Below are 14,837 nucleotides of genomic sequence, written 5' to 3' on the forward strand. Positions count from 1 at the left end.
CACGCACATGTACTGTTGATGCCGATGTTTGTGTTACTTCATTGTGTAAGCTGCAGCTGACCTTCGGGTGTTCTGTAAAGTGTTCAAGCCAAAATGTAAAACACAGATCTGTTTAACATCTACATTTATTTTTATGAAAACTCCAATAGAGCGAATGCCATCCATTTAGTTGGCGTTGCGCCTGTTCCGAATAACCAGGCGCGAAGCCTGCCTGTAAGAAATAACAAAAAAAAGAGAGAAAATGTTGTCATAAAAAATGAAATAGGTAGAAGAGGACGGTTAATAATGTAAACCACAATAGTTACGTAGTAGCATACTGATAAAACAGCCAACGCACAATACTTTTTTCAGGTTTCATAACTTTCAATAGAACGTACGAAGGCAGTGAAAATGATAAACTTACCTTCAAAGATAATCAACAGATGCACGGGTTTGGAGATCCAGCAAATACAGAAAATGTTTGATCGCACATCAAGGTGACGGTGTGTCCTCTGCAGCTTTGCAGAAAGGAAGCCACGGTGGAGTCGTCCATTTTTGCCGCAGGAAAGTTGCGATGCTGGGTCTGATGAACAACCGTTCCGCCGAAACAAACTTCCATGTACGGCCACAATTGCAGCACATGAGCAAAGTAGCTTCTTCACACTTTCGCGATAGCCTGTGTAAATCGCGGTACTCGCTGTCCACGAAATCAGAGCAAAGAGAGATCGCAAGTGCCGAACACGACCACACTCGCGACGCTGGTGAGCAATTCTGAAGAAGAAAGTGCGGCGCGGAGGGATACACAAGAGCTAAAGTGACCGTCAGAAATTTACACGGGTGTAACTCCCAATAAATTCTGCGAAGCTTATTTGTGAACTAAATTTCAAGTATTCATGGCGCAATATTAGCACCCTATAAAATACAGATTGATCTTTTCCCGCGTTATTTTCTTGATCGCAACAGTAGACGGGCCTCCTTGCACCTGTGCAGTGGAAGTTTCCGACATGCGTTCTCCGAATTCTTCACCCCTCATGGTCCCCGCCACGTGCAAAGAATACCGCCCGCGACTTACCAGACAGGCGAGTTTCGGAACAATAGGGCGCGCCTTTTCCCCCCACGGGGAGAGCGGCTTAAAAATGCACGACCATTGAAGGACGCGTTCGTCGAATCCGCAGTCCTTTCGCGTAAGCCGGCTACCACGACGTGCTCGATCCGCATTTTTATCGTACTTCTCATGAATAAATAGTAATAAAATAATAATAATAAGGACACTGCTTGTCAAAGCATTGAATACACATTCCGATAAACATTGCATCAACGGTATTTTTGCTAATCTCGGAAGGCAAACATTTAGCGCATCATTGAAGCAAATGCAAGTGTCGCACTTGACCGCGACACGATCCGTCATAGCGGGTCATATGGCTACGCATGTTTTTTGACAATTCATGGTGAGAAAAACCTTTGATCTTGCATTCAAAGAACTGTTAACTTCCCCTTTACCCCGTCGACAGCCGCGGGGACCAGCAGCATCGATCTTGCGACCTTCGATCAAAGCACCTAGCTCGCTTAATTTTCGTTTTTTCGTTGCTTTTTTTTAGTACTCAACAACGAAGAAGAAAGGGGGGCGGCCGGGAGGGAGGCCCTGCGGTGAAACTTGGCCCTGTACCTAAGGAGATGCCCTGCACATGCGTGCTTCATGGTGCTTTTGTAGCTATATAGAACATTATTATACATAAACAAGAAAACTAATTCCAGGTACATTGGGACATTACACCTGTGTGATGCAAAAAGAAAGTAAAATGTCATACCGCAAGCTAGAGAAGCATAAAACATAAAAGACTTGAGGTAGCACTGCATGCTATATTGAGAGGGCTCAGTAGCCGGTCAATAATGCATACGTTGAGTTGTTTGAAAGACAATTTAATGCGTATAGAGTGTGAGTAAATTGGCGCTTAGATTTTTTTAAAGTCAATTAAATGCGTAAAGAGTGTGAGTCAATTGGCACTTAGTTTTTTTAAAGCCAATTAAATGCGTATAGAGTGTGAGTCAATTGGCACTTAGTTTTTTGAAAGTCAATTAAATGCATATACAGTGCGGGTCAATTGACACTTAGTTTATTGAAAGTCAATTTAACGCGTATACAGTGTGGGTCAATTGATACTTAGTTTTTTGAAAGTCAATTTAATGCGTATAGAGTGTGAGTAAATTGGCGCTTTCTTACCTTTAGTCAATTAAATCTGTACCGAGTTGACCCAATAGACAATGCGGTTGAATTGACCTGCAATTGACTCAATACATGCTCGGTTCCAGGTCAATTAAAACTCAATCTGCATTTTTGTAAGGGTAGTAGCGCACAACCTTAACCGCTAAGCTACAACGGTACGTACATGGGCGTGCGCAGGGTTGCCCATCAGGGGGAACAAAGGTTCATCGCACCGCCCCCCCCCTCCTCCCTACTAAGTCAATGTATGGGGCAGCTTCTGCGCCCCCCGCCCCTCTTAGGTGACTAGAAAGGTCAATGTACGGGGCAGATTTTGCGCCCCCCTGCATCACCCCCCCCCCCTCTGTGCGCACGCCTATGGGTAGGTAGTACTTGTTAAAACACTGAGGAGACAAAGTGTTAACAGAAGGATCTTATACAGCACTTAACCAATTTGCAATAGTATAGTTTGCGCATGTTTTCAGTGAACCGTGTTGCAATGATGGGTGTACGAGAAGTAGTTTGTTGTGTTTTTAGGGCGAAAGCCTTAGATCTCTTTGAAGGTCGCGCTGTGATGTACGGAAAATATCACGTGAGCGAGCGAGCTAGCTGCGCCTTCACTTCGTCTTTGCGACATTCGCATGACAGCCAGCGCATGCGCTTTATGCGTTCGTTAGGCTGTTTAGTGCGAGAGGTATGCTATAAGTGACGCGCATTTTACGTGCTTCTATGCAAAGGCGCATTTCTTCTATGCGCATTTTACGTGCTTCTTCCCGCGATGATTATATAACTCGTTTCGGCGCTTCAGCTTGTGCACTTCAATCCAGGTTTTCTGCACTCCTATTTGTCACTGAAACGGGTAAACCTCGCCACTGCGAAGAAATCGATTGTGAATATTCGGATGCTATTAGCTCGCGTTGTGACGAGAGTGAGTGTTTTGCTGAACGTGAGATCAAGGCAGCTGGAAAAATTTGTGATACGAAAGACTTTTTCGCAACATTGCTTACTTGCAAAAAGGGTGTCCTAATATTTGAAATTTAGAGCACCAACGAGAAACTTTTGTATTTGATTCGAGGAATTAGCGTTTGATTTCTTAGAATCCGTTACTACGAAGAAGGCCCGGGTCTCTGCATCTATAGCGGCATCCCCAGCCTTAGAAGAGGCCCAGGAATGCAACCCTTGGCGTTTGAGTGCCTGTTCAAAGGCGATCAAAAAATGGTATATACTTTTATCTTTTTTTACATTTGATAGTTTTTACGTACTTTTTTAGCATTTGTACTTTGTATTCATACATAGTTATATCGAATGTGGTATTACACCCTGGGGAATTGCATGTACCTGCCACCTCTCCTCCATTCAGCACATCCATAACTGGGCTATTCGCATTATTACCAACAGTTTCTTTCGTTTTCGTGCTTCCACACTCCTTCCGGCTAACTGCATCCTGTCCTTTAAATTGCGCAACAGCTTGCGTATGATTTTGATGAATTTACATTGCTCTCTAATACTAACATCACTAGGTTTGCCCGTAATTTTAACTTTCTGCTTCCGAAATGTAACACTAACCATGGAAAAATGGCATAATCGTTTTTAGCGATCGAACCTTGGAACGACTTACCCTTGTCGCTTAAATCATTACCTTCATGCATGCATTGAAAATAAATTTAAAAATTTTATTTTGCAAAAACAGTTCAATGACCTTTATGTGCTTTGCTGTTATATTTTCCATGTTTCCGGCTACTTTCAGTATGTAATTAATTTCTGTCTATAGAACTGTACGTATTTTTATTATATAAGTATTTTTTTTCTGTACAGCATTGCATACATTTGTTCTTTTACCCATATGTTCATTAATTGCTGCTGTTTTGATCTACAGATATGTACAAATGTTTTTTAACCGAATGTCCCGCTGCCGTCGTTTCACTTTTGGGTCCTCTTCTGCATAACATTTGTAATCAATTTTTGTATCTTGAACTTGTATTAGTAAACTGACACTGAAACTGAAAGCTAAGCAGTCGAAGAGAATGACCGATGTGCATCGCGTCATCATCAGTAGTCTTTTTGCTTGTGGCTTTTTCTTCAACCGGCATGCTGCACATTGCATTCGATTTAAAATAACTGTTGTAATTGGCACAAGCGAACTCGCTTATGGGACAATAGGAATAATCATACAGAACACATTCGTTCCTTGAGACGGTTGCTACGCGACCCTGTACATGGTATACAGAGCCAATGTGTATACCGAAGATATCAACGGCGAAGTAGGCCTTTTTGCGTTTGGAAGCAAGGCAGGGTCACAGTGTTTGCTGTCTGTCCCGTGAAGCATAAAACACGCTTGAAACATCACTCCGTGGTTACCATCCTATAGCACAGCCTTGCGGCTACAAACGGGGCTAGGAGATTGAAGCCATAGCGTAATGTGTCATTTAAAGTGTTCGTGTCGATAGTTTTTCTTTTTGTACGGCAAACAAGAGGCTTTCCTGCCTGAAAGCTACCAAAGCGACTTACATTTCAGTAGTTTCATGTTCGCGTCCTTGCAGGCGTCTTCGTATACTGCGTTGTAGAGTCTTTCCATACCTTCCAGTTCAGGGTGAGCATCGAGACATGAACTCATCTCCTCTTGGCACGGTGACGCAGCGTCATGTTGCCTGCAACGAAAGGAAGAAAAAAAAAGACACCCATTTATGCGCCTCCTACAACAGAAACGTTACTTGCACGTGCCTAATTGGTGTGCCCCTCAGATATTTTTCAGAATTGTAATAACCGTTTATCAGAGCTTAGCATGGGCACACGCACATGCACAAACGAGAGAAGGAAAGCCGAGGGGCACCGCATTTCTTTTTTTTGTTGGTCATAACAATTTAAAGCTAAAACACAAAAAAGGAATAGCTTTAATTACAGCAACGGCTTGGTTGCCTTTAGGGGTCATGGGAACCAGCGGAGAATGTTCTCGCAGTCTTGCTTGAAGCACGTAAATGCTAACCTAAATGACCAAAACGATCAAGTAATCGGTAAAAAAAAAGAGCTTGCTATTGTTCTGATCCCAAACACAACCCCCTCGTTCATTTTCGTGTCGTTGATCATATCTCGGATATTCTGGAAATAACTTGAACTGTGCTTTGGTTTAGGTTTGTTTTCAGTTCGCTTGAAATGGTTGAGACGTAGGCTGCACCTGGGGTACAGGGCTTTCTGTCTGTTTTTCCTTAAAAACTCACGTTTACCCGTGTGAGTAGAAATGGTCATAAAAATATCGCATCTCGGCTGCAGCCCCAAGTTAGAAAATGAGCTCTTTTTGTCTTGAATACATATCACCTACCCTCCCTCGAAGCATAGTTGCAGTATCAACACTTTAATTTCCACTAGAGTTCTCCCAAAGCTAGTTAAATTATCACGGTTTCAAGCATTATTAGCAGAGTGTATTTAGGCTTACTCGAAAAAAAAAATTTAAGACAGCTTCGCATTAATGGTGCCAAGCCTGAAGGAAGAGCGGAGCTTGGTGGCCTTCCTTGTATCTCTTTATTTTTCTCTTCTTTTCTTCCTTTCTCTTTCTCTCCTTCTATCTCTAGTTCTCCCTCTTTATTTAAATATCTTTCTTTCTCTTTCTCTCTCGATTTCCTTCTGTCTCTTTCTTTCTTTATTTCAATTTCTTTCTATCTCTTTCTATCTCAGTCCATTTATGTGGCTGTCTTCCTATATATTGCTCTTTCTTTCTATATCTTTCCTGCTCTCTCTATTTCTCTTTTTATATATCTCTCTCTATGCTCGTTCTCTCTCCTATCAGAGTTATTGCACCCCACGCCGAACAAGTCGACGCGCGTGGTCTGGTAGCGAAGATCCAGAAGAGGGCGAAGAGAGTGCGTGGCAGTTTATGATGATGATGATAATTTTTGTACACGACCGACGGACTTTCTCGACGCTTAAGCTCAGCTGTTAAAAGAGATAGACCTGCCTATAAGAAATCAACAATTACAGGACGAGTGTGAATAATGGTGCATGCCATTCGTATAGTGTAGTAAACCCTTGGTTGAATGTTTTACACGCGATACTTCAGATGTGTCAGGTTACCTGACCGAAATTCAGCACGGCCCGCCATTTTCACTGATTTAGACTATTCCGGGCGGAGAGCCTTCGAGAAATATTTCGCGCGGTGCTGGACATCTCGAATGGAAATGCTTGCACGCTCACTCATGACCACTTTGATATATCAACAGATGGCCTCTGCGTAATGGGCTGCAAATAGACTCTACGCAAGATGGCATATTAGTGGTTGCACCCATCTGGGCTGATTTTTAGGCTCTCTAGCCCACCTTTTAGAATACAAACGTGTCTTGATGTGACGATAACGTAAGAAACTATAGTGTACTCACTTGCACAGGCCTTCCAGTTGGCTCACGTTGAGTGGCCCTCTTGCGAAGTCATCGAGGAAACTCTCAAGGATGCCTTTGTAGCACTGGCGAACTTGCGTCACGTTACATGATTGGGCAGTGGCAGCAGGCACTGTGAGATGAACGCGTAGAGATGCATTACCTCAACGAGTCTTTATTTACTTTCTGATTACGCAATGTCTGAGGTATTAACGCGCGATTTTTATTTCGAGGAAAAAAAAAGAACACCCTGTATAGGTGATTAAAGTTGTGTCAGTATATCGGGACAAAATATGCACGGAGCTCTAGCAAAGGCACCTCAACATGTGTGCGTTGCAAGACACCTATCGCAAACGAATAACACTGGGCCGAGCTCCCTGAGCACATCTTCGTTAAGTGTTTAGGGAGTGTCAATCAGTTGTCTGAGGCGAAAAAAGCACTAAGGGGGTTGGCTTCACGGAGTATTAGATGACCCTCCTACACTCTAAAGGGAGTAAAAAAAACATGGCTGATCCCTCTGTCATAGGAATCGGTATAACACGAAAGTGAAACCTGTCTTAACAGACGTAGTTGAGCGTTTGTTGTGCATTTTTTCGCTCTAAGCGCGAAGGAATGAATGCTAGAGCATCAAATTGTAATGTTACGCGAAGAACGGCAAGCCGCTCGAAACTTGCAATGCGCTGCTCAAGCAGAAAGGACGCGCGGAACGAACATACACAGGATGAGCGCGAACTGTCACAGTTGTAACTTATTTCTGTGTGAGCAGCGTGCTCCTTTCGCAAATGCGGCCGCTGCAGTGAGCGAGGTGACCTTCGTGCTCTCAACGGAAACTTGCAGGCAGAGCGCAAGACGTACAAACCACCGAGGTCACGAGATAAGCGCCAGCACGAGCGACCGCGCCCTGTCGAGGCGCGCGCTAATACGCGTGGGGGACGACTTTTAAAGCGCGCTCTTCGAGCCCTTCGTGCCATCTCGCTAGTGATAACGAAAACACGCTGTACCGCCGATCTCTGAGTACCGCCACCGGCAAATGGTGTACGTAAATAGCTCGCTCTTAACATAGCGGTGAACATGCCGTCTGTGGCGGAGTCGTTTCGCGCTGCGCGCTGGCGATCGAGAGGTCGTAAGTTCGACTCCCGGTGACGGAACTTTTTCTTATAGTTTTTCTTTGCCATATGTTAGTCTTTATATTTTAAAACGTCATGTCCGTGACGGAAATGCGTCAGTGGAGCCTGGTGGACCCCGGCATAAAACACTATCTTGTTAAAAAGGTGTCTGGACTAATAGAGAACTAATGGCACTGCGATATCCATTAATGCACTTTTTGGACAAGCAACACCACGCACTTAGTATCTATTGTGCACGCAGAGAGTACGCAGACATCACAAGCTATGCGGTGGCACCTTATAACAATAACATTTAGTAACAACACATGCGCCTCATTGATTAACGGTTAGTCTCTACAGGTGTGCCATAGAGATCGGCAATCTGTGTCCATATATAATCGGCACCAGGCGGACGGTGTATCCGCACACATGCACCACGAGGACGATCCATTCACTGTTAATGCAGATCATTTTTTTTTAAATCCACAGCTGTGAAGTGTTTACCTTCAAAAATACACACTGTTGGGCTAAGTGAACAGGTAGCACTACAGGACAATAAACGTTCTCCGTGACAAAATATGCCGTTCTACGGCACACTTCAGTGCGAATTCCACATTGAGAATTTCCGACGAATGTCTGCAAAGTGTATTGGTAAATATTCGCACAATTAAAATGCAAAAAGGTGATTGCAAATGAGTACGTTTCCTTGATTTGTGATCAAAGTAAACTACTCCCCTGAATGTAACCCATGCATGACATCATTCCAGGCATAAAGGTTGCTTTGATCTCGCAAAAAGGCAATTTTGTGTGGTGTGTGTGTGTGTGTGTGTGTGTGTGTGTGTGTGTGTGTGTGTGTGTGTGTGTGTGCGTGCGTGCGTGCGTGCGTGTGTGCGCTTGATCGTCTGTCTGGCTTTCCTTTGTTTTCATGTGCCTGATAATGCAAAGTGCGCGCTAAACCACTTTTGCCTCCTCCGTGCAAGATAACCGAAATGACCGTTCGATAAAGGGACAACACGTGCAGTGGTCTGGCACGTACAGAGTGATGGGCCCATTGTTTTAGAGTGACAGTCGAGTACGTCGTTGCGTGGTCCTTGACGTAGTTTCGGTTTGAGCGGAAATGTCGCAGATGTAAAACTGGAGCTGCGGCCATCAATTTAGAAATCCAAATCTGAGTATTTCGGCCGAAGTGCAGTAACTGGAAAAAATTACCAAGAGTAGTGAATTATCGCTGGCCAGAAAGCATATTACGACGACTTAAATGGGGCAGAAGAAGCAGCTTGGTCAGATGTATTGCATATCGCTGCCGACACAACAGGTAACGCGACTTCTTCGCACCGGCATGTCAGCAGAATTTGTAGGACCATGACATACTTTCAGTATCTCTGTGACTCTTTCCGATGCCGAAACTATATGTATGAATGGCTGTTCTCGACGACTGGACACACTTATCGCAGTTATGTTTGATGCGCTACAAGGCTCTGTGGCTAAATAGCGTCGAAATACCTTGATTTCTCCTGTAATGAAATAGGTTGCGAGAATTTCATATAGACGAAATTTTCTCCTCAGAATTTGGTGCGTTGAACTTCTCACGGGCTTGAATTCGGATGTGAAGTTACGACTGCATAAAAAAAAACTGAATTAACTAGTCGCGAGTGCAACTCTACATATGTACAGCGCTACTTTCCATGATCCGTCAAAAATCTTTTGACAGCTCCAGTTTCCGGTGTACCATAAAAATTGCCCGCTTCTGCAAATATTCGTTGTGGGTGGTGTTCTTGTTAGGATGCATTTCCTGCTGTGTAACTGAGACTTTCGGCTTATTGTTTTTCAGAAATGTTATGACATCTTCTCTGGGTACTTGTAAAAATCGTCGCGAACATGACGGAGACACAAGACGAGGAGGACACTGAAAACAAAGCGTTATTGAAAAAGGGAAGCACAAAAAAATTACACCATCTCCAGCTAAAGGGGACCATGAGGCGATGCGAAGCTGGAGCACTTGCACGATCGCGTTCCGTTGGCGTTCGCTGGGCATGCTATCGACCTCGCGTCGTGGAACGCGAAGAGGAACACTACGCGCGTCGTGTCTTCCGTCTAGCCTGGCCGTTAATTCTCACAGGGCGTGCGGGGAACGTCGACAGGCGCGCGAGAGAGAGGCAGCGTAGGAAAGGAGAGAGAGGGGGAGGGGACGCGCATGCGCTGGCCCTCATTGCGGCGCTGCGCAGGAGAGAATTTCGGCATGTTGAGCCCGCATTTCAGAGGAGCCAACCGAGGCAAGCGCTGGACTGAACGCGCGCAGCGCTCTACTATTTGAAGGAGAGGAGACTAGAGGAGGAGAGTAGCGTGTGCGCCGTGAAAGCAGAAGCGAGAACGCAGGAGAAGCGCAAGCAGGTGCTGGTAGAAAAGTGGAGAGAGTAACGCGCAACTGTTGGAGAGACGGAAGGAGGAGAGTCACGCATGCGTAGTGTGAGTGCGGGCTACAACGCTGCGTGCGGATTACCACGCCGCCTTATATACCCCCGAGCACGAGATACTTCGCATCTAAAAATTTTCCACAGCTCATTGGAGCTGCCCAATATCTGTCGACGCGCATGGCACAGTAGGTCATCACACGGACACGAGCACATCCGCGAACCAAGCTAGACAGAAATGGCTGAAGCGGAATTGTATTGAGTAGGCGAAATGACAAAAGTGTGCGCCTTACTGTAGGTCCACACGACCAGTAGCCATGAAGTCAGCATCCACTCCGCCCAAGAATTTCTGACGCCCATTGAGAACACGGACGACAACAGGCCACGATGGGAACAGATGCGTTTGGCAGCGTCCGCAAGCCGTGCCGGATAGCGACTGTGCTTGCCTAGCACGTGGAAACGGAAAGAAAGAAACATGCCAGGCTCAGTGAATGCAAAAAAAAAAATATGAACGACAGATAAGCGGACAGGATGGGAGATAGCGGAGTATATAGTTTCGGCTCACACGCGGAGGAAGAGAGTACGAGATACGAGACAAGCGGGTATCGGTGTAAGGCTAACCTGTAAATGCCCGTTGTTATCAGTGTTTTGGCAAGTAGGTTTTCATAGCAGCGTGCAACGTGCCCATTTTCCTTTGCAACGCGCTCAATGAGTTGGACAAACGACCTCGGCCGCCACAAAGAATTCCACGTGATCGGCAGGACATAAAATCGTAGAAGGAATGGAAGTGATACCAGACGAAACGGTCAGGTTAATAAAGAATTCTCGAACAGCAATTCTGCTAATTTTACAGAGCCTCATAATATAGCGATTGCTTGCAGAGACCATTTTAGTATTACTGACGGCAAACAGCGTCATTCGACTTTGCTTAGCTTTCCGCGCTGTTCTCATTCGTTTTATTTATTCCCCACAACATCGCAAGAAGTACGTAATACTATCAAATCTCTCAAATCAACCGGTCCAGGTCGCGATCTGATACACCCCTCAAGCGTTAAGCTTGTGTTTAAAAAAGTGTCCCCTGCACTACCACATATAGTAAAAATATTATTTAAATGTCGCATTGTTCTCAATCGCCTTAAATTAGACAAACATATCCCACTGTTAAAAAAATGTGACCGTAATTGTATGAATAGCTATTGACCGATCTGCATTTTGTCTTCCTTAAGTAAGGTGATCGAAAATGTAATATACAATCGTTTATCGGATTATTCATCAAAATTTAATCTTTTAACTCCAGATCAGTTCGGTTTTCGTCAGAATTTGTCGACTGAACTATCAATTATTTCTTTTACTGACAGTGTTGAATTAGCTATTGATCAAGGACTGTTAGTCGATGCCCTATTTATTGATTTCTTTAAGCCGTTTGACACACTTTATCATCGTATTCTTTAAGTGAACTTGAATGTCGCAGCATTTCTGGGCCGCCCTTATAATTAATTAGCAACTACCAAACTGGCTGGCCATATACAGTCCGAATTAATGGTGTTTTTCCCTCACTAAAAGTAAACATAGGTGAAGCTCAAAGATCAATACTTCGGCCACTGTTATTTATCATATTTGCTAATTATTTGCTACAACTTCTAACACATACACCATGCCTTCTTAATGCCTACGACACCACTGTTTTCGCACCCGGTCAAAATTTATGTGCATTGCAGCATAAGCTTAACACTAATTTAGTTAATTTTATTCAATGGTGGGTAAAAGCAGTTATTATAAGCCAAGGAAAGTATAGGGCATGTTATACTTTCCTTGGCTTGATTGTCTGTTAGTTCTCATTAATTTTTGTGTCTGACGAGGAGAAACGAGCCCTTAAGAGAGTTCTTAGCGCCATATTCAATAGTTTATACAAAAAAATCTCAGTATTTATTTGCATCATTTTCAAAACACACTCATTTTTTTCAACAACACATTCTTATGTTTTTATAGTACGCGTACATGAAATGTGATCTCTAATACTGCTTATCATCTTAGAGTAACATGTATGCCGCACATCTTCAGCCGGAAGCTTTGCAAAAGCAGGCATTAGTATTAATTGCATTCCAGTGGCAAACATTTCACTGTTCGTTTTCGTTGCCCAAATGCTTTACATTTGCGCATGTTATTCAATAATAAGTTTTACGACTTATTATGTTTCGTCTCACAAATACCGAGCTTAATATTCCTGTATTTACTCACTCTAGCCCCATCAATAATATTAACACAATAATTTCAGCACAGCTCAGTCTACTCCTTTCAAAATCTAAAACCTATATGGGAAATTCACTGGCACGTTTTGAGGCATTTCGCTATAGAATTTCAATACCATCGGATAAAACGTCATCTGCATTATTATCATGCAGGCGTAGAGCAAAGAGCATTTATGAACACTGTAATGGCATATAGTATCTAGTATCTTTCAACAACATAGAGTTAATATAGTTTCTTCTGCAATAAATTATACAATGTACTGTTCTTAAGGCCAATTCTTTTTAATCTTTGCCCAGAATTACACTTCTCCACGTTGCAAGTTTTATATGCTAGGGGTGTGCGAATATTCGAAAATTTCGAATAGCGAATCGAATAGCATTCTATTCGATTCGGTACTCGAATCGAATAGTACATATTCGAAATACCGAATATTTTCCGAATAGTTTTCGAATAATCAGCGCCGACGGGAGAACTCGAAAACAACTAAACTCTGGAACAGCCAACGATCATTTTTCTTCTTTAATCATTAAATTACCAATATGCATACAGCCCGAGATTTTACGAGACTACCGACGCTGTATTGATTAGCGGATGAAGGTGTTTTTTTCTGAAAACTCCACTCTTGCTCAATTTTTGCTATGCTGCACCTGCATCGCATTACCCAGTTCCTGTCTTCGTCTTGTAATAACTGAAGGTGGGGACTGCGGCTACATTCAGCTTCACGAATTACAACAGACGCAAGTGGCGTGTTTGCATAAATTTTTCTTGCAGATACAGCTTTCAACACTGATGTTCACACGCTTTCGGTGCCGAGCCCCATGTTGTAATGACAGGTTTATCCGTTTTATTACAGCCTTAGCTGTATGCGTGGTGTTCGGTTCAAAACAGATTAGTTTTTGTGTCTCAATTTTATTTAAAAGAAGGCGAGAAGCCTTGATTACGGTATCACTGCTGTGTTTCAACCTGCACTTACAAGATATTTCGAAGGCTCAGGTTGCTGCTGTGTACGAGCTTACCTCAGTTTTCATAACTGAAGTATTTTGAGTCGCTTAAAAGTAACCGTAATTTTCTTTGGTGAAAGTTTGTGAATATTCGTTTAATTGAAAATGTCGTGGAGTTGTCTTACTATTCGAAAACTATTCGAAGAGTATTATTTTGTATTCGTATTCGATTCGGTGTCATCACTATTCGATTCGTATTCGATTCGGTTCCAAAATTCACTATTCGCGCACCCCTAACCGAATAATTCGATCCGACTTTCGAATAGCTAGTATTCGAAGTTTGGAATAATTCGACAGGACGAATATCTAAAACGCGAGAAAGGCCAATGGTTCAACTTGGTTAGGGTGGGGTGGCAAAAACTAACGCTAACGTCGTTACAGTGGGCCTTCCGTTAAAACTTTCACTGACCTCCTGGTTTAAAAGCGAGCGTATGCTGACCTTAAAGGAGATTATGTCATTTCCGCACGTAGAAAAACACATGAGAAAACTGTCAACCCTTCACAACTTCGTTCGCGAAACGAAGGCACGGTATTATTGCGTAGTTCGGTCGTGTATGCCGCAAGCGCCGTAAAACGTCCTGACTTTGCCCTGCGAAACCCTCGGTCATTGGGTTTGCATGTTAAAATTTGTGCACGCTGGGCAGTCACCACTGCCGCACCGAACTATTCGTTCAGAAACTTCCATCGTTTTGGCACGCAGGTAAAACGCTGCTGTGAACGGGCGCCCGAAGATTTTTGGGCCCGGAGCACCCGTGGCAGTGAAGCACAACATTACCGTTGTCAGATGAGTCGATGAGCCGAAAGAAAACTAGCCACAGTACCCATCTCTGTGAGGAGGTTAGGAGTGGCGCTGCTGACTGGAATGGCGGCTCTTATATCAACATGCTTGCGCGTCCATAAAAACTGAAAGAAAAGCCACTCTCGAATAAGTGCGTAATAAAACTGTCGGCACGCCGCATAGCGTCCCTGATTTTTCCTTTGTCTTGCCGTAACTGGAGGTACACATTTCGTGTAAATATGCTATTCGATATTCGATATTTTTGGCCACTATTCAGCACTATTGGATTTGAAGTCGATTCGAGGTGAAATTTCACTATTCGCACACCCCTGCTATTCATGCGAGGGGCATTCATAGACTTGCGAGGGGCATTCATATGGGCAGCACCCATAGGGAAAGTCCGGCTAACTCAGCACAGGTGAAGGTGACGCATGCAGCCTCCTTTGGTTACGAAATGTTGCCTCACCCACCACGCTCACCGTGACTTCTTCTCTCGCATAATAGCACACTGCGCGGGAAACATTTTCTGCCAACGAAGAAACCATTGCTCAAGTAAAACTCTTTCTGAACTCTGAAAATGAAAAGTCCCTACTGCAGTGGCCAGCAGCAGCTCATTCACCGTTGGCAGAAGTTCGTGACCTTGGAAGGAGATAATATAGGGAAAGAATCAACTTCCACTAAAATTTCGTCTCTTTGCCTCTCTTTCTTCATTCCAAGGAAACGAACTTTATGAATGCAACTTAATAAA

At 43.7% G+C, this 14,837-nt stretch overlaps 1 protein-coding gene across 1 annotated transcript; it reads right to left on the bottom strand.

Annotated features, from left to right (window-relative positions):
* Nucleotides 1–4,716: 4,716 nt before the first annotated feature.
* LOC119386649 (uncharacterized) lies at nucleotides 4,717–10,521 on the bottom strand (the record flags this gene model as incomplete). Its single annotated transcript, XM_037653931.1, is given in 3 exon segments — nucleotides 4,717–4,827; nucleotides 6,547–6,676; nucleotides 10,354–10,521. Coding segments are annotated over 3 exon segments (308 nt in total), but the record flags the coding sequence as incomplete, so codon positions are not given.
* Nucleotides 10,522–14,837: the final 4,316 nt, after the last annotated feature.

This window comes from Rhipicephalus sanguineus, chromosome 3 (genome assembly GCF_013339695.2).
Source record: "Rhipicephalus sanguineus isolate Rsan-2018 chromosome 3, BIME_Rsan_1.4, whole genome shotgun sequence".
Classification (NCBI taxonomy): Eukaryota; Metazoa; Arthropoda; class Arachnida; order Ixodida; family Ixodidae; genus Rhipicephalus; species Rhipicephalus sanguineus.